General features: G+C 44.4%; 1 protein-coding gene across 1 annotated transcript in view; it reads right to left on the bottom strand.

Annotated features, from left to right (window-relative positions):
* hmcn2 (hemicentin 2) overlaps nucleotides 1–20,486 on the bottom strand; it is a 46,324-nt gene extending 25,838 nt beyond the window's left edge. Inside the window, exons 1-24 of the mRNA XM_080894458.1 lie at nucleotides 19,964–20,486; nucleotides 18,325–18,395; nucleotides 17,785–17,943; nucleotides 17,126–17,248; nucleotides 13,598–13,769; nucleotides 13,377–13,483; nucleotides 13,170–13,290; nucleotides 12,813–13,076; nucleotides 12,572–12,716; nucleotides 12,024–12,145; nucleotides 11,576–11,848; nucleotides 10,996–11,137; nucleotides 10,539–10,666; nucleotides 9,178–9,291; nucleotides 8,927–9,085; nucleotides 8,635–8,829; nucleotides 7,563–7,658; nucleotides 7,312–7,439; nucleotides 7,067–7,211; nucleotides 6,254–6,366; nucleotides 4,662–4,821; nucleotides 4,412–4,571; nucleotides 1,686–1,813; nucleotides 938–1,189 (exon numbers count right to left, since the gene is read on the bottom strand). Coding sequence (XP_080750584.1) covers nucleotides 938–1,189; nucleotides 1,686–1,813; nucleotides 4,412–4,571; nucleotides 4,662–4,821; nucleotides 6,254–6,366; nucleotides 7,067–7,211; nucleotides 7,312–7,439; nucleotides 7,563–7,658; nucleotides 8,635–8,829; nucleotides 8,927–9,085; nucleotides 9,178–9,291; nucleotides 10,539–10,666; nucleotides 10,996–11,137; nucleotides 11,576–11,848; nucleotides 12,024–12,145; nucleotides 12,572–12,716; nucleotides 12,813–13,076; nucleotides 13,170–13,290; nucleotides 13,377–13,483; nucleotides 13,598–13,769; nucleotides 17,126–17,248; nucleotides 17,785–17,943; nucleotides 18,325–18,395; nucleotides 19,964–20,222 — 3,736 coding nt within the window. The 5' untranslated portion in view covers nucleotides 20,223–20,486. The remainder of the gene's footprint in view (nucleotides 1–937; nucleotides 1,190–1,685; nucleotides 1,814–4,411; nucleotides 4,572–4,661; nucleotides 4,822–6,253; nucleotides 6,367–7,066; nucleotides 7,212–7,311; nucleotides 7,440–7,562; nucleotides 7,659–8,634; nucleotides 8,830–8,926; nucleotides 9,086–9,177; nucleotides 9,292–10,538; nucleotides 10,667–10,995; nucleotides 11,138–11,575; nucleotides 11,849–12,023; nucleotides 12,146–12,571; nucleotides 12,717–12,812; nucleotides 13,077–13,169; nucleotides 13,291–13,376; nucleotides 13,484–13,597; nucleotides 13,770–17,125; nucleotides 17,249–17,784; nucleotides 17,944–18,324; nucleotides 18,396–19,963) is intronic.
* Nucleotides 20,487–21,292: the final 806 nt, after the last annotated feature.

The following is a 21,292-nucleotide window of genomic DNA, read 5'->3' as shown; positions in this document are numbered from 1 at the left end:
GGGCAGCTAATAAATAAGAGGTGCAATGACAATTAGTTTTAGGTTTCGGAGTAAGAAGAAGCCTCAATAGGATCTAAACATGATTTGAAAAACCGAACAGATTCTCCCCAATGACCAGAGCGTGCATCATGCTTTGACAGCCTGAGCCAGGCTGACTTCTTTTTCTTATCTCTTAAATCAGACAGTCATATTGAGATCGAGATCATTTTTTTAAGAGAGAGACCCCAAAAAATGCCACACAAAGTGACAGGACCACACAAACGGCACATGTAAGTCAAACTGAAACCAACAAGTCAAGCGTGAAATAGAGAGAATCAAAGCAATTACAGGGGTTGCTGCAAAAAGAAACAACAGCTGTTAAAGCCTGAACATCTGTAAGAAGAATGGGAAAATCCAGTTTTTTGCTTTTAAAAGATGAGTTTTGGTTTAGGAGAAGTTAGAATGTCCCTGTGCGCTTGATCCCCTTGATGTTGAAAATGAGTAAATGATTAAGTAGGGAAGCTGGGAAAGCATCAAAGGCAGACTGCAGATGAGTAAGAGCATGTGTCAGAGAGGAACAAGGGCATGGAAATATAAAAGGGGACTGATCGGGAAGAATAATATTATTTATATATCACGTAAATAACAACAAGAAAGCTTGATTCAGTACAAATGGACACGACTGAGTTCTTAACCCGAAGTCATCTCCCTTTGTGAATGTTTATCAGAAGGTCAAATAGCTCACTGTTTGCCAGTTTGTACGGTCAATGTGCGCCTAAAGTGAATGTGCCTCTAAACGCTGAGAGGGCCGAAAACAGATGCATCATTAGTGAACCTTCATATGACCAGTGATAGTGAATAGTTGTTCAGATATATCATAGAAAACAACCATGAGTCACAATTTAATAGTTCTGCAAGTGAACAAGCAGGTCTGAGGAATTGAACTCGTGACATTCACCAAGAATTTCCAGCTTGATCTCCAAGGTCTCCTGTCCTGCACTGTTCGAGGCCACACACCGGTAGGCGGCCTGGTCGGCGTGGCTGACCTGCTGGATCCTCAGGGGTGTAACATTCTTGTCCCCAACAGGTGATCCATTGCGAAACCAGCTGATCTCAGGGCTCGGCTCTCCCTGCGCTATACATGGCAGAGTCACTGTTTGGCCGAGCAGGGCTTTCAGGAGGGAGGGTGCTGGCAGAATCCTGGGTTTAGCTGAGGACAAAACAAATATCCTAAATATTAGATGCACATAGTTTTGAACATTGACACAAACTTTATCACATTAAAGTTACAGGCTGTCCATGCTGTAGCTTTGAATAATCTCCAGTTCCCTTTTCCTGCTAAATTTATGAAGAAATAACAAAGGGATGGCCCACAACTACCGATAACCAACTGATTTCGCATCAACTCTCAAACCTGAAATGAAAAAAAACATAGAGAACTGTGCATAAAAATGAATGAAATTCCCCAGCTGTTAATGCAATATTGAAGCTCGACAGCAGCTTTAAGCCCATCATAAAACTGTAACTTGAGTATGTCATGGTAAATGGCTTTAAAGTAGCAAAAATCTATGTGCAAAAATATTTGGAACTGTATTCATACACACGTCTCACATATAAGTGATATATTCACACAGAGACTTAAAGATATTGGCTGAACAAACAAGTTTCCATAAACTTCAACTTTTACTGAAACCCTGTGGAGTTACCTTGAATGTGTAAATTGTAGCTTAGGGACGCGTTGCCTGCTGGGTTTTCTGCAGTGCAGGTGTACAGTTTACTATCAATCAGGCGCACATCAGTGATCTTCAGAGAGCCTGAAGGCAAAACAGTGAACCTGGGGAGTGGTTAGGGGTCAAGGGCAAAGACATGGAGAAAACACAGAACTTTATGAGTCACTGAAGATCTACAGCTACTGTGTTCTGATAAAATAGGTGTGTCTGTTTTCTTTTTCTCTCCTATATCTCCTATATTTTGAAGCATGCATATAAACCACCTCCTGCAGGCCAGAACTCCTTTAAAGCTGACTGAGGAAAAGTGGAAAACTGTTCAGTGTTCAGATGAATCAAGACTTTAACTTCTTTTTTGGAGAAAATGGACACAAAAATCTCTGCAGCAAAGAAGAGAGGGAGCGTCTGTGTTGTTATCAGCACTCATTTCAAAATCCTGCAGGGGGTGCAATAGCAAAAGTGGCAGCTTGCACATCTGCAAAGCTAGAAAGATTCCAGAGAAACTTTGTACCAGATGATGTCTTTTTCAGGGATGGTCTTGCACATTTCAGCAAAACAATGCTAAACTGCACACTGCATCTATTACAATGACTTCATAGCAGAAGAGTCTGGGTGTTGAACTGCAGTTCAAAACATTTACCAACTGGAAACATCTGGCATCATGAAGTGAAAAACATGACAAAGAAGATCTAGGACTGCTGAGCAGCTAGAATCCTATATCACATAAGAACGGGACAACATTCCAAGAAGTCCCACAGCTGGTCTCTTCAGCTCCCAGATGTTTATGGACTGCTGTTAAAAGAAGAGGGAATGCTACACAGTAGTAAACATGGCCCTGCCCCAATTTTTCTAGATTTGTTGCTGCCATCAAATTCAGAATTAGCTCATATTTTTTCAGAGTTTAAACATTTAATATCTTTTCTGTGCTGTATTGTAAATAAAATGTGGGCTTATGAGAGACGCAAATCATTACGTTCTGGTTGACATTTTATACAGCGTCCAAACTTTTTTTTTTTTTTTTGGTATTTGGGTTGTACAACAAGTATCAGAGCATTTGACAGGTATACATAAATTGAATTATGCTGTCAAACACTTAGTGGTCCTTATTCAATTATGTTGTTTTGTTGAAATGGAAAAAGAAAATGTGTGAGGGTTAGAGTTCATAAAGAGCAAGCAATAGCCGGAGTCTGGACCTCATCCAGAGCTAAGTACGATTGTCTGGGATAATTACAATGTGAAAGGGTCAGCAGTGTTTGACCTGATAATATCACCATGGGAAAGGTTGTAGGTTCAAAAAGATCAATGCGGATTTTTCTGTTTGCGTGTGCAGCTATTGTGCGTTTACGACCGCGGGGTCAGGAAATAAAGATAAAGTGAAAATCAAAAGGTTGACTTAATGGTGGAGCTCGAATGAAAGGTCGCACAGGTCTCCAAAGTCAAAGCGTCATCCTTCCTGGGACCAACTAAGTTCAAAGCAACGTTTTGGCCCAACTTGCCATTTGTTTTTTTTTATGTTTGTCAAAGTCAAACAAGTGGACAGATGGTGGTCATCACATACACTCCAGTACACAACCTCAGCTCCAAAGTAAGGCCTTGCTTGCTGTGGGTCAGCAACTTTAAAGGAGGGTGTGGTAACCTGAAATGCTACAGAAGCTATCCAGCTGTACAAATGTATAATATACAGCAATGTAAACACACCTCTGCGATTTATCTTTGATAAGTGTGTCTGCTAAGCAACCAAATTCTAACAATAACACGCCTGTCTAAGTGGAAACGAGCTAGAAGCACAAAGAGCTCTGTATTTTAGACGCACATATGGTGTAATGTCTTTCACCCACCCCCCCACCTCCCCAAACAGCCGTAGGAGAGACGACAGCATCCAGCTCGAAAACTGAAAGGCGGCCTCTGCAGTGGTTAATGTGAGCTCAGGCTACAGCGGTGCTGCTCCACGTGACATGAACAGCCCCTCTCGCTCATCCATCACTCCCCACATTGGTGTCATCTGTGTACACAGTGCGACTGCGTATGCAAAGCATGACGCTGGGTTTGTTCACAGGGATGTGTTATTCTCATCAGACAGGACTAGTAAAGAGTCAGCATGTTGTTTTACTGCCGAAACACCGCGGGGAATCTGAACATCAGACAGACACAACTTGTATCTCTTCCACTGTCAGTTCACTTTCCGCCCCTCTTCCTGGCACCCCCTCCCTCCAACGCCACCCCCCACCGTTTCCTTCTTCCTGACCCCCATACTGTATCTGAGTCACAACGGCTTTCAACTCCCTCTGTCATTCTTCTATCTGCACTAAATGATTCGGCCTGGTGTCTGGCCCAAAGAGTCTGCCTGTCATCCATCCAGCTCGTGTCTCGGGGCAGCCTGCCTGCCTGTCTGCGCCCAGAGTGACCACACATGAAAGCCAGGAATCAGGCAACCACGTGGGACCAGATGTTTTACCTCGGTTTAGCCAACTGGTGATGCCCACACACAGATCTCTAGTCTCTGCTGCCTCTGCCTGGCCGCTCTTCCAGAGGCATTACGACATGTTAGCAGAAGCTTTGAACAACAGCCAGAGCTCTTTGTAAAAGCTGACTCAGGTGTTAGTTAAGTCAGAGGTAAAGTATGGTTAGTGCTTTTGGATTATGTCAGCTTATATTTGAGACATTTAACTGCATGATTGTCGGGGTGAGGTAAGGCTTCCTCTTACCCAGCTGTGACGGGGGGGATGGGATGCCCATTTCGGCTCCACGTGACTAACGGAGAAGGACTCCCTTCAGCCTCACACGGGAGAACAACCTCTGCCCCCACCTCTGCAGCCATGTTTACTGTGTTGTCGTGACCAGTCACGCCCATTATCTTTGGCACAGCTTGAACACAACAAAAGAACTTGTTAGACGACCACATAGGCACTTCCTTTACAATTCCAAACGCAAACTGTTTGCCTCCGTTCGCCTTACTATTGACACTCAGCTGGATCTCGCGACTAGCATAGCCCACAGGACTGGTGGCAGTGCAGATGTAGATGCCTGCATCTTCGGCGGAGGGGTTGGGGATGTGGAGGTGTCCCTCAGAGTCAGACTGAAGAGCGGAGCTGTCCCTGGGCAGGGGCTGCCTCCCCTGGCAGAATAAGATCAGACAGAACATATTATATTAGAAAAGTCCTCCACACAAGCGTGCGCATGGATGCTAAGATTAGTTCAAAGTTTACAACCCAACCTTTGATGTCTAATGGAATTACTGGCCACCCCTTCGGATTGCTCTCTATCTGCAGCGTGCACACGCAAGAACCGAGGCAGCTGCGCATCCACTCGCTCTGAACATTAGAGCGCTTTAACAGATACACTTTTATCTGACAAGAAGGTAAATTTACTTGACTCTAGAGTAACATTTTGAAAATGTTAGGGGAAAGGCCGGGTGGAATATAAATCCGGCTCAGTTCAGCAACATGTAGACAACAACAGCATGCTGACCTCGTGCAGGGTAGTATTAGTACAGGGTACGTAATAGTGGCAGGGTATTTCATCGGCCATGTTTTTCTTGCCTTTAAAGAAAAGATGATATCACTGCAGTTCCTAATTTCAGTGGTGGAAGAGAAACAGATGCATTAACAGTATACAAACTGCCGCTTCTGCTTCACTACACGTCAAAGATAAATGTACACTTTTTACCAGGCAATATTTATCTCACAGCTTTAGCAACATTACAAATTATTAATCTGTTATATTGCAGCGGCTGTCAAAGGCAACGCTGCAGTACCACACAAGCTGTAATAAGATCTGTTTTTGCATCCTGGATGGATCGAGAGCATCGGCTTAGCACCGCCTGGTTGCACATAAACTTTTGTGTTTTCCTCTCGTGATATGATGAAGTGTTGTACTAGGAGGGGATGCGGGAAAGTCTTGAAATAGATTCCTAAGGTACGATAAAAACAGGGTGATTTGCACCAGTCAAGCAGCAATATAGTAAAGTTGCCATGGTTACTTCCCTCCCTGGCCAGGTTAATCAAGTCTTGATTGCAGTGGAAACTGTTTTTGTTGGTGGTGTTTTGTTTTGTTCTGTTTTTTTGTGTTCTGACAAATCAAAGAAAAGACCAGAGGGGAAAAAAAGAAAACTGTTTGAATAAGACAAAAAAAATGTAATTGTATTTATGTAAATGTAATCACAGTAAGTGAAGGCGATTTGAAGTGCTACAGATGTATGTGTAAAATAAAAAAAATATCCAGAGTAACTCAGTGTGCCTCAAAATGAATTCAGAATTAAAACCCTTTTTCATTATCAGTCATTTCACACTGATTTGATTCTGGTTTTATTAATATCGTTATGCTTGTATTGACTGGCACGGTCCAAGATTGCACTCTTAAGGATAATCTAGATCCCATCACCGCTGAGTATTGATTTTTGCTGTTGCCTGATTGTGATAATTATTTCCAAAGTGCTAATAATGACTCATTGTAAGCTGAACTGATACAAAGGGCTGACCTTGGACTAGACGGTGCTGTGGAAGTCACGCTTGATTTACTGAGCTGAAGCTGAAGGTTGCGAGTGTTACCTTGGACCAGACAACATCTGGTTTGGGAACGCCGGTGGTTTCGCATGATAGCCTGATGGCTACACCCTCGTTGGCTATGTAGTGGTACGGACCAGCGCTGATCTCTGGGGGCACTGTGGAAGAATAAGGTCATAAAACACAGCTGTCTGACTGAGCGTGAAGAAGCGATCTGCTGCTGCATTACCACCGGCCTCAGCTGACCAGCAACATTGGCGTTTGAGGCATTTCTTCATTACAAACTGATGATGAACCGTGATCCTGGCTGTCTGTCATTACATGCTCATGACTCCATTTATCAAAGCATGCAATAAAGCAGGCCCTCTCTCTGTGATGACAACAGGTGGTCGATTCATTCAAAAATTGTTTTCCATGCTGAGTTGGCACATTTTTGGCTTAATTGTCCAATTATATAGCCTGTGGTTGCAAACTTTGCACTGAGAAAGTGCATTCAGTGAGTGAAAGGGTCTGCTTTTAGATTAGGCTCATATATTTTCTTGCTGATATTTTATTAGTGCACATTAAATATGACGATAGAACCAGATGTAGGAGATGTAAGTTTAGTTTAGCTTGGATTATGGAAGCTTAGTATAAAGACTTGAAGAAAGTGGGAAACAACTAACCTGGCTGTGCCAAAAATGTAAATTACACACACAATTTGGGATTTTACAGCGGGTCATTTACTACAATAATTTGAGTCAGTTACTTTCTGGAGTATCTCCAAGACTATAAGCCTGTCTTAGCTGCTTGTGCTTATTGTTTGCTGGCTTTGATTTTATTGGTAATGTGAGTGTTACTATTCCTTTACTCTCCTACCGTGAACCTCCAGGCTGACTGTGATGTTCGCGGAGCCTGCCACATTAACCGCAGTGCACACATAAATCCCAGTGTCCTCTGGGATGGCTCTTTCGATGTACAAACTGCCATCGCTCCTCAAGAACATCCTTCTGTTCAGATGGAACTGTGCAAACGAAAAAAGTAAAAATATTCCTGTCATACACAAACACAGATATGATCCATGGGAGAGGCAGGTTTGAGTTTGATGTTTTTACCAGCCTTACAGGTTTTCCATTCTTGGACCAGTGTCTTTCTGGAAGAGGAATTCCATCCAACAACATGCAAGGAATACTAAGTGACTGACCGCTCCCGGTGGTGATCACTGGGGCAACTTGGGCCAATAGAGGTGGCTCTGCAAGAAAAAGGATTTGAAATGATTATTAAACAACAAGAGCAGGAATATATGTGTTATAGCCACAGTGTCCTTCTGTGTGTTTCTGCTACATGCATATATGGGATCACAAAAAGAGCCTACCCAGTCCAGTGACACTAACTCTGGCCTCAGATTTGATGGTTCCAAACTGGTTCTTGGCCTCGCAGATGTATAGACCTTCATCATCCAGCCAGACACCTACAGTCAAACACACATCATTGAAAAATGCACCCCGCCGCACATTACAATACATCTGAGAGTAGCAGCATCATCACACTTACCAAGAAAGAAAACAGTCTATCTAAAAAAACTAAATAAGTTCATGCTAATAGCAGCTAAGACCCCTACTCAGTAACAACTGGTATTATTGGCCTGACAGTGCTGTAATTAGGAGCTAAAAATAGAAAATAACAGGATTAATGGGTTTGGCTCAGCTGCTATCCTGCTGTCCCACTCAGTAAATTCTCTTGAGATCACATCTTGGAAGATCAACATATGTTTCAATTCTTCTGTCCTAGCAAATATTGAAGGATTCCAGGATAAAGCATTAAAGGTAACCCGTGAGGAGCACGATTCAAGGAGATAGTGGCGTTTGAGCACTACGCAATATGAACAGAGACATTTCTGAAACTGCAGGTAAAAAAAATAAAATAAAGCCATCTGTAGCAGATGGAGCCAATCAGGTCAGAGGGCAGCCGCAAATGGAAACAGTGACAGAAACGGCCCATGTAAATATGTCTGTTCCTGTCCAATATTATATTTCACACTATAAACATTTAGTCTCAGGAGCACAAAGCATCACGGTATGTGGCTAAGAATAGTCATGTTTCAGGCTGAAATATCTTCCAGAGTTCACAGCTTTGATCCCCCTGCCCTGATGAGGACAAAGACAGACGCCTTCTCTTGCCAAATAATTAACAACATTTTAAGGAGAGTCTTTTCACAGAGCAGAGATAATGCTTTTAGCAGGATGGATATTCGAGAGGCATCGGTTTACTGTAACTTTACCAATGGCAATGACATCCCGGCTCTCCCACCTCTTAAGAAAATGTTAGCTGGATTTAATATGATACTCTTCTATATATACTTGCACAATTTGAGTCAAGCCAGTTCGAGCAGGGAAACCGTGAGGCTGCCGCACAGCACACCAAAGCTCTTTGCTGTGATAACTCACTCTGGATTAGAAGATGTCCGTTCTCCAGCTGCATTGTTTTACTGTGGCTGTCTGAACGCATGAGAATCTGTCTGCCATCCTGTCTGCGCCAGGTCACCGTCGGCTGCGGGAATCCCCGGGCAGTGCAGGGGAGGGTGATATTCTCCCCGACATTGACTGTCACGTCAGCCGGTGCCTCGGAAAACAATGGACCCGCTGTGGAAGGAAGAGTGGTGCCAGATGGATGTTTTTTCCTTTGTATAAATGTGAGAGAAATACAAGTTTTATGTGGAAAACTGTAGTGTGGCCTCACCTCCAACCACCAGACTAACAGTGCCAGAGGAGGTTCCAGCAGAGCTGCTCGCCACACAGCTGTACTGACCAGCGTCGACCTCCTGCACGCCACGAATGTGCAGCGTCCCGCGATGTACGTCCTGCTCAACAAAAGGAGCAGAGCCCACCTCGAGTTCACCTGGAAGTACGAGCAATATAAGCTTGTCGTCCTCTAACAGAGACATCTCCACAGTCATTTTAATAAAAGCACTGTGTATGGCGTTAACTCACCTTTGAACCAGTGGACAAGAGGGGACGGAAAGCCTGTGGCCTGACACTCGAGAGTTGCATCACCACCAACAGTCACTAGCACAACCTGCTGTACCACTGTTATTCTTGGTGCCTCTGCAGAACAAAAAAATCAGTGGGATGAACTTTTTATTCCAGGGATGTCCAAGTCATTTTACATCATAGGCCTCGGGACTTTGATTTTAAACGGACCAGTGAAAATCCCCTTTCTATCGGTGCAAAGGAGTTTAACTGCACATTTAAACCCTGCGATATCTCAATGTAAGAAAAAGAAGTGGAATTTCAAAGGTGCGTCTCAGTTTTTCCACGTGATAAAGAAACGCTGCTATAGTAAAATAAAGAAATTTGTCAGCATGACTCTGTGGACTTAAACTGTAACAAATAAATGTGTAAAATTACAGAAGTACTGATAGTTCGTGGGCCAGATTCTCCTGTGGTTTTAAAGTGGGGCATTTTTGTTGTTCTATTTTATTTATTTATTTAATTGTTTAATTGCAAATTCTATTTCTGCATTACTTTGGTTTAGTATGAATGGCTGTTTTGGAGGTCTATCAGTAGGACAAGCTTACAGTCTTACAGTTTAAAGTCCAAAATTTATGCTCTCCTTCACATTTTCTAAAGACATCTAGTGGGCCGGATTGGAGTTTTTGCTGGGCCAATTCTGCCCCCCGGGCCTTATGTTAGGCCCCCCTTTTTTTAGTTTATAGCAATGCACCGGTCTTTCATGCAGCGCTACTGTACGTGAACAGTAATGTGCTGTTTGTTTATACCAGCAAGGGCATGAGAAAAACCCTGATGTGAATGTAAAAATGATGCTTATACTTTAGACCCAGGCAGCTGAGCTGAAAGGATGAGATGATCTACTGTGTTATAAGGTTTTCCCTGATTTGACAGATCAGTGTTGTTAAAAATGACATTCAGAGACAAGTGCGTATAATACCAGCAAGCCCCAGGAAAATGCTGCCATAATCCATCAGTGTTACGGTTTCTGTCAAGCACTAACTGACAGCCGTGAGTGAAACTTCAGGCCCACAACTGTCAGCGCTCACCAAACAAGGAGAGAAACATCACGTCGTGTGAGACAGAGCTGTATGTGGCCATGTTCGCTTGCTGTATACTCTGCTCTATCCTGCTGGATATCATTAAAAGAAATGCGCCTTAAAAACAGTCAACACGGGCAAAAATGCTTCGTGTCACTGGAAGTTAAAAATGAAGTCAGAAGAGAAGCAATTATTCAGAACAGAAACTTTAACAACTCCGAATGACGAAAGGCTAATTCCAGCAACAATATATCTTCGCGCTGGCATCCTCAACCAGACATCTGTCGGGATGTGTTGACTTACCCGCATAACTAAGTGACACAGACTGAGAGGCAGTCCCAGCCTCGTTGCTTGCCAGACATGTGTAGTTCCCAGCATCCTCTGGGAGGGCCCCTTTAATGGTTAGAACTCCATGCTGGTTCAGACTGAACCTGTAGCATACAGTGGACAGGATTCATGTTTGTTGATACTTTTGTTGATTACAAGCGCAGATGTAAAACAGAGATCCATCTCTCTGAATCTTTATGCTGCTGTTTGGTGTCATGGGAGAAATTTGTGTGTGTGCGAATGTATATTTCACTGCTGACATATAAAATACTTGTGGTTTGGGGGGAAAAAAAGGGTTGACATGAGTAGATGTAAATTTCCAAAGCGATGCAAACAAGATGAGGCGATGGCGCATGTAGGTCAAGTGGAACGTAATGACTCTCTGAGTCCTTTGTGCCAGAGGTGCCGAGTGGGCTGAGAGTTCCCCTCTTACCTCGGCCGATTAGTTAGGAACACGTTGCCTTGGCTCCAGAAGAGCCGGGGAGGGGGGGAGCCGGACGCCGAGCAGACCAGGTGGATCTCATCGCCTTGGGAGAAAGCCAGGGACTGCGGGTGCACTACCACAGAAGGAGCCTCTGCAGTTGAAATCAAAGGAAGGCAAAAAATGTAAAAAAAAATAAAAAGCAGACGATGACTCAGGGCCTTGTCACAGGCTGCATGATGTCATTTATAGCTATCACAAGCTTAACAAGAGCAAACTTGATGCTGTGGGCTGCAAAGCAATTACAAAAACACTCCATGTCTGACTTCATAACTACAGGATGTTCTTGAAGACATATTTATTTGCCTGTTTGTTGAAGTCATTGCAAATATCTGAGTGCATTCCCTCAGTAGACGCCACACTTTTCAACACGCATAAGTCTTTGCTGATGAGAAAAGGAAGTGGCTTAATCTGATTGCAAGGAGGTCGAGGCAATAATGGAAAACAGATGACGGGGGCCCGCGAGGATCCGTTAAGCCCTGCCGCGTTAAATGTTTAAGCAGATGAGCCGCAGGGTATTGGGCTATCATACCTGGGACGTGGAGCCACACGGCGATTCTGCTGTCTCCGTAGGGGTTGGTTGCCACGCAGCGGTACTCCCCAGCATCCTGAGCCCGCACAGCGCTGATCTGCAGGTAAGAGTTGGGCAGCAGCTTCACCCTCCCTGCCCGTGCCTGGATAGCATAGCCCCCTCGATGCCAGGTCAAATTGTGGCGCATGTTTCCCTCCACCTGACAGGACAGCACAGCCACGCCTCCCACAGAAGATGTCACATTCACTGGGGGCTTCAAGACCGGAGGAGGATCTGTTTTAGTGGAAACATGAGTGCAGACAATGTTTAAAACAAATATTTGTGCAGACATGCTTTCTATCTAGTTTATGTCTAAACGATAAAGCAGAGGTTTGTATCTAAATGGCTGGAACGCACCCACGTCCAACTGAAGGGGAGTGTGCGCTTGCATTGTTGTTGTGTGACATACCTCTAACAGTTAACTGTGTTACAGCCCACCCCTGCCCTGCGCTGCTCTGCGCCATACACTCATACGGGCCTTCGTCCTCGGCTGATGCCTTCGGAATTTCCCATGATGCAACGGCAGAATACCTGAAGCAAAGACACGTTTGGTTTATTGGCCAGCACATATTCCTCTTATTTCATGTCACACCCAGTGGCTCTTTGGCACATCCACGCACTGGAAATAATTTTCATCAAAAGTCAGCTGCACTTCATGAAAGTAATTCAAGCCAGAGAGTCAACACCAAGACAAAATAGTTGCTTTGTTAAATTGAGTATGTGATGTTTAGAAAATCAACTGTGTATATATCCACTTGTTGACAGATGAACCAATAAAATGCAAGAGTGAGGCAGCACTAATGCTTTACAGGCGTGCCCACTGGTAAGATTAGGGAGTGACTTAATTAATGCTTTTAAATGAGGTAATAGGCGCGCGAAGCTTCGGGGATCTGAGGGAATCGGAAGGAAGGCGAGCCAAATGTTATGGAGTGCTGAGCAAATAGAGAAGAGACTCACTGAAAGAACCTCTCGCTTCCCAGTGTAATTCCACTTCTGGTGAATCTTAGTCTGTAGGGAATGTCACTCTTTACAGAGCAGCCAATCACAGCTGGCTGCATATAAACGCCCTTCACTACAGTCGACATGCTCACAGCTGGAGCATCTGCACAAGGGAGGAAACAAAGGTTAAAGGCTATAAAGAGATTGATGAGGTATGGGAGACACTGCAGTGTGGCTTTGGTGAAGAGGGATGCCTTGCCTGGAATGATGTTGGTGTAGGAGACGCTGGACAGCCTCTGGAAGCGGTAGCCCTCTTCGTCTTTGCCCGTTACCTTGATGAAGAAGCTCTGGGAAGGGGTGCGGAATTCTGGGAGACTCCACAGGCCTTGTTTTCCAAGGTCAGAGGGCAGCGGTACAGGGATCGTTCGCAAGGAGCGGCCTGAGCCTGACACAAGCTCCACATGGCTCAGATGACCTGGAGGCTTCAGGCCGGTGCATTTCAGTAAAACATGGGATGGGAGCCCTGAAGGACAAAGGAAGATCGGCATGAGGTAATTTTCTGCACATGGTCTCGGTCAAATAAAAGGCAAAGAGCTAACAGACACATGCCAGACACCTTTTATCGGCCTCTCTCTCGTGTGGTTGAACTCTGTAACAGGTACGCTGGAGAAGCCTGCGCGGAAGTCGAGACTGCTGACTCCTGTGACCCTCAGAGTGTGACGCCCACTACAGCTTATCTTTAGAGTGAAACGTGTGAAGTGAATTCAGCATCATAAAAAAGTCAGACAAAACACATTTGTGATTTATTCACCAAAATAAATACCTTCAGTTTCCAGGCACCGGGTCTAGGAAACTTGAGGTTTATCACACGAGCTGAGTTGGGAATATTCAAGAGTTCTTTAAGGCCCTCCTCTACACCAACTGCCCGACCTTGGAAAAGGAAACATAACAGATGTTATTTCAAAGAAAAACATGACTTTCTTTAAAAGCACTGATAATGCTAGGAGTAGATAAGAATAAATAGGAAAAGCAGGAATGAGTTACCCAAAGGATCGCTGAGCTCGATTTCTGGTGCTGGTCCACTGAGTGACACCGTGACCTCTCTGAGGCTTGGGTCAAAGGGAACTTCCCAGTTGTTTTCCTGGGCACTGTCATGATTGGAGGACAGAAGGTGGACCTTCATGGCCTGAACTGTTTCCTCTACCCACTTTAAAACCTGGCAGGAGGCAAAACACAGCATTTGCAGGAGCACAACCAAGCAAGATATTCCTGAGTGCATTAATCAAACTGTCAGAGAGGTAAACTTCAAAAGGCAGGAGAGGGACAGGAAGGACGCACTGGCCTTAACTCCGAAAGCCCCCACAAAGCCCTTGCTTTTCCCTGTTCTTCGTCTTTCGGACTATTCTTTCATCACAAAACTATTCATGAGACGGATTTTGCCTAAACAAAGGAAAAGTGAAGCAGCTCAGCTGTCAAACTGATAACATACAGTTTTCTGCACTTTCAAGCACGTATTCCCAGAAAAAGTGTCTCTCACAGTGGAAGCCTGTCAGGCAGCAGTCCCGCTGCAGCGGCGCAGGTTTTATTAATCATAAAGCTTGTTCCTCAGAAGACAAAGCGGAAGCGGTGGATCGGGTTGTGGGAACGGCCGTGGTTTTGAATTAAACCTAAGCATTAAACTGAATCAGGCAGGCATTTCACACTTTTCTGCTGAAAGGTTTAAGCTGAAGAAGTCTGATGAGGTCAGACAGTGACTCTCTTCTTAGTCATTCCACCACTTTGAGCAAAGATTACAGAAAGGTTGAACAAGCTGATTGTACATGATGGTAAAAACAGTCATTACTTAGACTTTAATTTCCCTCAGCAGCTCTCCACAGGAATCTGTGATGTTACAGGATTTCAGCTTTGACAGGTGCTTGACCCTCTGGGTGTAATCATCAGCGAGGTACTGATTAAAAATGCAGTTTCTCTTTTGTTTTCACTCAAATCAAAACAGAAGCACAGCAAAAGCCCACTGACTTTTCACAGAGTCCTATTTCAGCGGTCACAGCAAACTAAATGTCGTCCATCTTCCAAACGCTTAACAAGCAGCTGCTGTCTAATATTTGTTTTCACCTCGTATTGAGAGGCATCACGGTTTAACTGTGCCTGTAATGAAGCCAAATGAAAACATTTCCTCGGCAGGCCCTTCAGAGATGAGGCCAACACCAACACGTTTTACGACACAGACGTAAAAATGAAACAGGGAAAGCCTTTGATAATTTAATTATCAGCCCTCGACTTCTCCTCTATCGGGTCTGCAAGGTCCTGACAGCAGCTGGTTCCTCTTGCCATTTTACAACTGGAAACAGCTGTAATGTCTGCCACGTGTGCAGTCGTCACAGTCAGAGCAGGAAACTGCTTAGAAGTGACCCACATCTATGTCTGTGTCTTATGCGGTAGAGCAAAGAGGAGTGGGCATTTCTCTGCCCTCGGACCTCAGATGAAAGAGAAGAAGAGCCCAGAGGTGGGGCCAGTTCCCTGTCTGGGCTGGCCTGCAGGGTCTAGAAGAGCCGAGCGCCGTAGCCTCTCCCTGGCTCTACCACTGGGAATGCAAAGGACCTTAAGTCCCCGTGAAACCTCATCCAGCGTGTCTCAGATGATCAGGCTTACAGGGCTGTAACAGGAAAGACCCCCTGCTGCTATTCATAGAAGCATGACAGATGGGGCAGAGAAGAAGTGTTACCTAAAGCTGGGGTGATGGTGTATTCCCCACATCGATTCAGGTACATTACCTGAAGAAGAAAATGCGTGACCGCGCCACTGTAAGGTAGAACAGCTTGCCTCCAGACCTCCCAGCGGGCTAGAGGTCAGCTCTGTCTTTACGCAGGTATAAACACAGCATTTACCGGATATTTGCATGAAGATGGCCCGCTCCAAATCAAGGTTATTAAAGTAAACGAGACCCAGACAGATCCCCTGCTCCTTCTGAGTGGGAGTTTCCACATAGAGAGGCTCAGCTACAGGATAAGCAGTGCTTTTGTTTAGCCGGACTGTGGGTAAAAGGTACCTAGATTTTATGCCTGGCAACCATTACCATTGCCATTTCCCTTAACTCGCTGCAGCACCCATAATCAGAAAAGACCCCGAGGCTAATCTTATAAACAACTCATCAAGGTGCTCGAGTTATCCATGTATGCACCAACTAGAAACACAAAACTAATAAATCTCAGGTCTTTCTCTGAGCGAACATCACATCACCCAGTAAAACATCACATTCCTCATTGTTCTTCAGCACTTTAGGGCACTTAAGAACGCAGATATTTTTAAATGTTCAACACTTTAAAGACAGCGGTTCTCATTGCCTGTGTTCTGTGTTACCATTTTCACTCACTTATCATAACCAATTAAAATTTAAAGCGCGTAAAGAGCGTGTTACACAGAGCTGACAATAAACTGTTGTGCGAGGACCTGGAGCCAATTCCACTGGGCAGCTGTGTTGGAAGAAGCGAAACCATGAAAGATCACATCCTGGGATTAGAGAGTAAAATAAGCAGTCTGTTTTCTCTGCGCTGGCCCCCCTGGAGACCACAAAAAGACACTGTATATTTCATTTGGCTGCACATTATTAAACTACTATTAATGGTGAATATTTGGTTAGATTTGTACTACTTCTGAGGATTTTTAAGGGATTAAAGGATTTGCATTAATTTGGTAAAAGCATGCCACCCAGGAGCTAAAAAAAATCATACAGGTTAAAAAAAGAGAAGCGACTGACAGACAGCGTAAATCCAAGAGGGGAAAAAAAGCCTGTTTATATGAAAATGTACACAAAGACTATGTTCAAAATAATAGGGCTACATTAGCACAAAGCCATCTGGTGTTGAGGTATAAGGTCTAGACTACATTTGGTCCCCTGTTCCCTTAATACGACAACAGTAAAATGACTTTTAAGCACTCCTTAAACAGCTGGTAGGATTATGGAGTGATAATGAAACGAGCTGCCACACACACACACACAGGCATTGTATGTCTAGCTATATGCAAGCATGACTTGACAGGAAACAGACCCCCCCACACACACAAAGACCCACACAAACACATCTGAGTTCAGAGGTTCAGTGGGCCACCAGTGTGCAGAGCTGTTGGCTCCAGCTCAGCGCTGCCCAGCCATCTCCTGTGTTGACATGTAGGATACCAGTGTCTCTTCCAGAGGAAACTCTGGCTTCTTTTACGTCTGCTTGGGAAGTGAGCCCCGCTGTCTTTGGCTTCTGAGACTCAGCTCCTGTTACATGCTGCTTCCGATATAAAGGAACCACCGGCCCGTATCGTATGACCAGGAAGTTTAATATCAGCACTGGAATCATTTGATTAGGCTAAATGAATTCCTCATTATCATCTATTATCGGTGGGTCAAATGGGAGTTGATGTTGTTCTGCTCCTGCTCTCCTCTGTTATTAGAAAATATCACCCCTTTCATATTCAAATACACTAGAGAGTTCCAATTTAGGGGCTAATTCATTATGTGTGAGGGCTTAATGGGGGTTCGGTGGCCAGTCGTCAGAGCGCACGGTTACTCTGCGTTGCTCTCACCTCGTTGACCTGCTGCTTATCCAAGTGAAAGATTTGCCCAGAGGAGGTGGCGGCGATCTCCTCGTACGCCCTGTAACCAGGCTGAGAGCGGTCTCCACAGTCCCCGGTCAACACAAATACTACCTGGGAACGAAGAGGACAGAGGAGTTAAGAGGATTACATTTGTTGAGTGTTTGCTTTCTGCTGAGTCGCTTTCACTTTGCTCCAAATGCTCATTGTCATGCATCATGTAGGGGCTGAGACGAGCAACTTTCCTGCACTCAGCTGATCCCGGGAACTTCTTTGGAATGCAGATGGTTTTTCTTTTTTACAGCATTGCTGTTGTATCCCTTTTGTGACAGCGTGCAATAAATGCAGAGGCTCTAAAGACAGTGTGGGATGGGGCTCGTGTTTGTAGGTTCAACTGTGTTCCAGATAACATCAGTTAAATGGCATCTTGATCATTATGGGAGTATTCAGCACCAGTGAATACAAATGAGATGCTTGTGGGCATGTTTTTATTTTCTTTTAATCAGTTTACATACCATAGATTTGATCAAAGAGAAGCCTGCATCTATCGGATGTTTGACATTGAATAAAGAGCACACATTGGACTGATTAAGTATGTATCAGTTTTGTCCTGATGTATAAGAGGCCTGTTTAAATTCCCTGCCTTGTACCTGTGATTGACGGAGTTGCACCAGTTGCAGAACATCTCTCTTCAGGCGGTAGTCTTTGGCCCTGGCATCAGTAAACACATAGATAAAGGATCCAGGCAGGGAAACCTCCAGTGCTTTCTTTATGGCTCCGATACTCATTTCAGGGCAGTCGCCTCCACCCTGTGTGATAGAATCACATTTGCTTAAAAACTCCAGAAAAAAAATCATATATTTATATTTTTTAAATGTTCATTCAGATATCGTGTTGTTGAACACATCCATTTTGTGGAGAGACACATCAAATGTTTCTTAAATACATTTAAATCACTACCCATAAAAGCAGCACTAATTTACTTTTGAAAGAAGAAAGAACCGGTCCCATAAACGATGTGCCTTATATGAGTACTGTTCAATTCAGTACAATCTGGGGTTCTTAACATTCAACAGATGTGCTGCTTATCATGATTACAGTTTTAGGGGCTGGCAATCCACATACTGTTCACCATAATCTAAAGGTTTCATTCGTACAAAATTATTAATTTATGTAATCTGTGTCTGAACCTGGACAAACAGCTCTTGCAGATCCTGCTGGAACTTCTTTGGGTCGGTGGTGATGGACACGGGGCCGATATCTGTCAGATTAAAAATATACATCAGGAAAAAAAACCTTTCTGTGAAGAAAATCAAACCCAGTCAGCCGGTTCTGTTCTGATTTCTGAAGAGTGTATGCCTATACAGAACAGGATAATCATTGCAACCACAAAACGCCTATGGTCTGGAATTTTTAGAAGGGAGAGCGTTTGTTTGTTTCCTCTTAGCAGCTTTGCCCTTATGAGCAGAGGAAAAGCACACAGCATCAAAAACCCTATTAAGCCAAAGCACATTTTATCAAGGCCAGAATGATGCCCCACAGCCGTTGTGCACCACATGAATATCAATCACACATCACAGGGCACAAGAGAGGCCGTGCTGACAAAATTACAGCGTAACATTTTGTTTTACACAAATCACTAAAAATCTGGCGACAGTTTGCACGATGACGGAATAATCATTTTCCAGACCCAAGGATGATGGATAAAAGCCTGTCAGGGCCTGACACTTATTTGGATGTCTTCTGGGGCCAAACTACAGAACAGTAAACATTAACCAGTGCAGAGGGAATGCATTGTGTTGCTGCCCTCCATAAACACGAGCACTTCATCACAGTTATTACAGAAAAAGACCCTCATCCAGTCTTGTATACCTCATGATTTTGGTGTGTCATTGCTCTTTATTCTAACTGTCAAATATAATTTTGAAGTATCTTTGTGAGACTAATGATACAGAGTTTGCAGACATGTGTCAGGGCCATGACATTTCTAATTCATTCTCGGTGTTTTCTCCAGCTGCTTTCAAGTGCTTGTCGACCTCTCAAGAGTGCCTGAGAGGAAACACCGACGGCGCTGTCACGCCTCTTCGTCAGCCACAGAGGGCTTCTCTGGGATCTTGGAAGTTTACAAGGTCCCCAAGGGCATAGGCGCATTAAACACAGACAAAATGTGTGGCGTTAGGGTAGGCAACCCCCACAACTCCCCCCCCCCCCCCCCCGGGTGGCCAGTGGGGGGGCTGCGAGGCAGAAGAGGGAGGAGAGGCAGGAGTAGGGTGGGGAGAGTGTGGGGTGGCGATTGGGGTAATTACACACACAAGCAGACAGCATATGCTTCCCATCAGCGCACAAACACCCTCCCCCCATTGGAGCACTCTTATTTTCAAGCTGTAGCTTTCCCGTATAGAAAGGAAGATGCTGGGCTGGGATGAAGAGCCTTACCTGTCCCCAAGACCCACTGTGAGCTCGCATATCCTCCCCTGCTTGACGTCTTGCATCAGTTTCACTTCTCTCTACAAGTGGGCTTCCACTGAAGCCGCTATGCAGCAGCACACTCTGCTACACGTTCTGAGATGCGTTGCAAGTATAAGTGTGTAAATGGCAGATATAAATAGTAAATCAGTGCAAGGCGCGGAAACTATAAAAATACCACGCTCTCTTTGTAGTAATTCAAGAAAGTCTTTTCCTTTGAAGTCAATGCTCCAATAAATTATAATCATATTCATGAATTAACAAACATACGCATTCCATACATCCACTTTCACGAAAAAAAAGTTTCTTAAGTTGTGGCTCTTTAGTTAAAGAACAAACTTGTGTTAAAGGTAGAAAAAGTACCTGGGTCGTGGAAGGGGACCAGGACAAAGTTTTTAATGGGTCTGGTCCTCCGGCTGAGCGTCTTCTCCAGGATCCGTGAGGCGCCCTCTATCACCTGTTTCAGATCGTCGTACATGGAGCCGGTAACATCGAACACAAAGGCCAGGGTCGAGGCGCTGTCATCGGATTCATCACCCGTCTCAACGCGGGGGTCTGCCAAAAGTCTGTGCACGCATACTGAGAGCGCCAAGACTAAGCACTTTAATAAGGCACCGGCCATTTTCCAAATTTACTGCATCTGTCTTTTGGAATAAGGCGAGTCATATATTTAAAAAAAAAGGATCACAAAGTTTTAAAAAGTTTTGATTTCGAAGCCGCCCAAATGACTCTGGCACTGCTTCTAGTAGATTTAGAACAACGCGGCTCAGCTGAAACACTTCAAAATCCAGTGCTGAATACTTCCACGGGAGTACATCCGTGCGTAAAGTTTGGAGGAGCATGTGGACTGGCCCCAGGAGAGCTGGTGCTCTGACGCTCCAAACGGGGGCGGAGATGGGTATTAAAAAGTTCCCGGGACCCAACCTGTTTTTTTCTCCTTTCCTTCGTGTGTTTGTGTGAAAGTGTGTGTGTGTGTAACTCGACCCCACTGTGACTTCCAGGCTTCTTTAACCCTATTCAACATTTCCCGTCAGTTTATTTTTCTCTACAATGGCGGTGGGCCCCTGGAGACGCACTTTTTAACAGCTTTCCCCTGTTACCAGCGGGGCCTGGCGTCTGTATTTTGGACGTGTCGAGAACATTGTCTCAGTAACAGCCTGGTTTTTATAAATAGCCATAGTTTATATTCAGCTGACACCAACCTAATTTTATACATAGCCCACGCTGACAAATATCTCCTTGACATATGAATGAAGAGCAATGTCACTGTGCTTCTTTTCTTTTCTGCTGATGTGGATGAAATGTTATTGATCATTAAAAATGTTATCCTCGTGGACTTGGTGCCCAGCTATGATATATCGTTTTTAATGTGATCAGACCTCACAGAGGAAGCCACCACCCACCCCCAGATCTTACAAACGCAAATATGTCAGCTAATTCCAAAGTAAGCTGCATAAAAGCAGAACATTTCTTTTAAGAAACTGATTATTCACATGAAAACACACTCGTGTTTTACTGTACTTAAGTTACACATGCTACATTTGAAACTTATGCTGAATAAAAAAAAAACCCGTAAAGAAACAGTTTCAGGTCAAGGCCCCAGACCCTTCCTCCTCTTGAATACACCTGTATCTGTCCTTCATGAAAAGGGGGGGGGGGGGGAGATAAGAGACAGGAGAAGAAAGAAAGCAG

The sequence above is a fragment of the Rhamphochromis sp. 'chilingali' genome, assembly GCF_963969265.1.
Source record: "Rhamphochromis sp. 'chilingali' genome assembly, chromosome: 10".
Taxonomy (NCBI): Eukaryota; Metazoa; Chordata; class Actinopteri; order Cichliformes; family Cichlidae; genus Rhamphochromis; species Rhamphochromis sp. 'chilingali'.
Note: the sequence above shows the minus strand (reverse complement) of the source record. Positions and strands in the feature narration are given on the sequence as shown.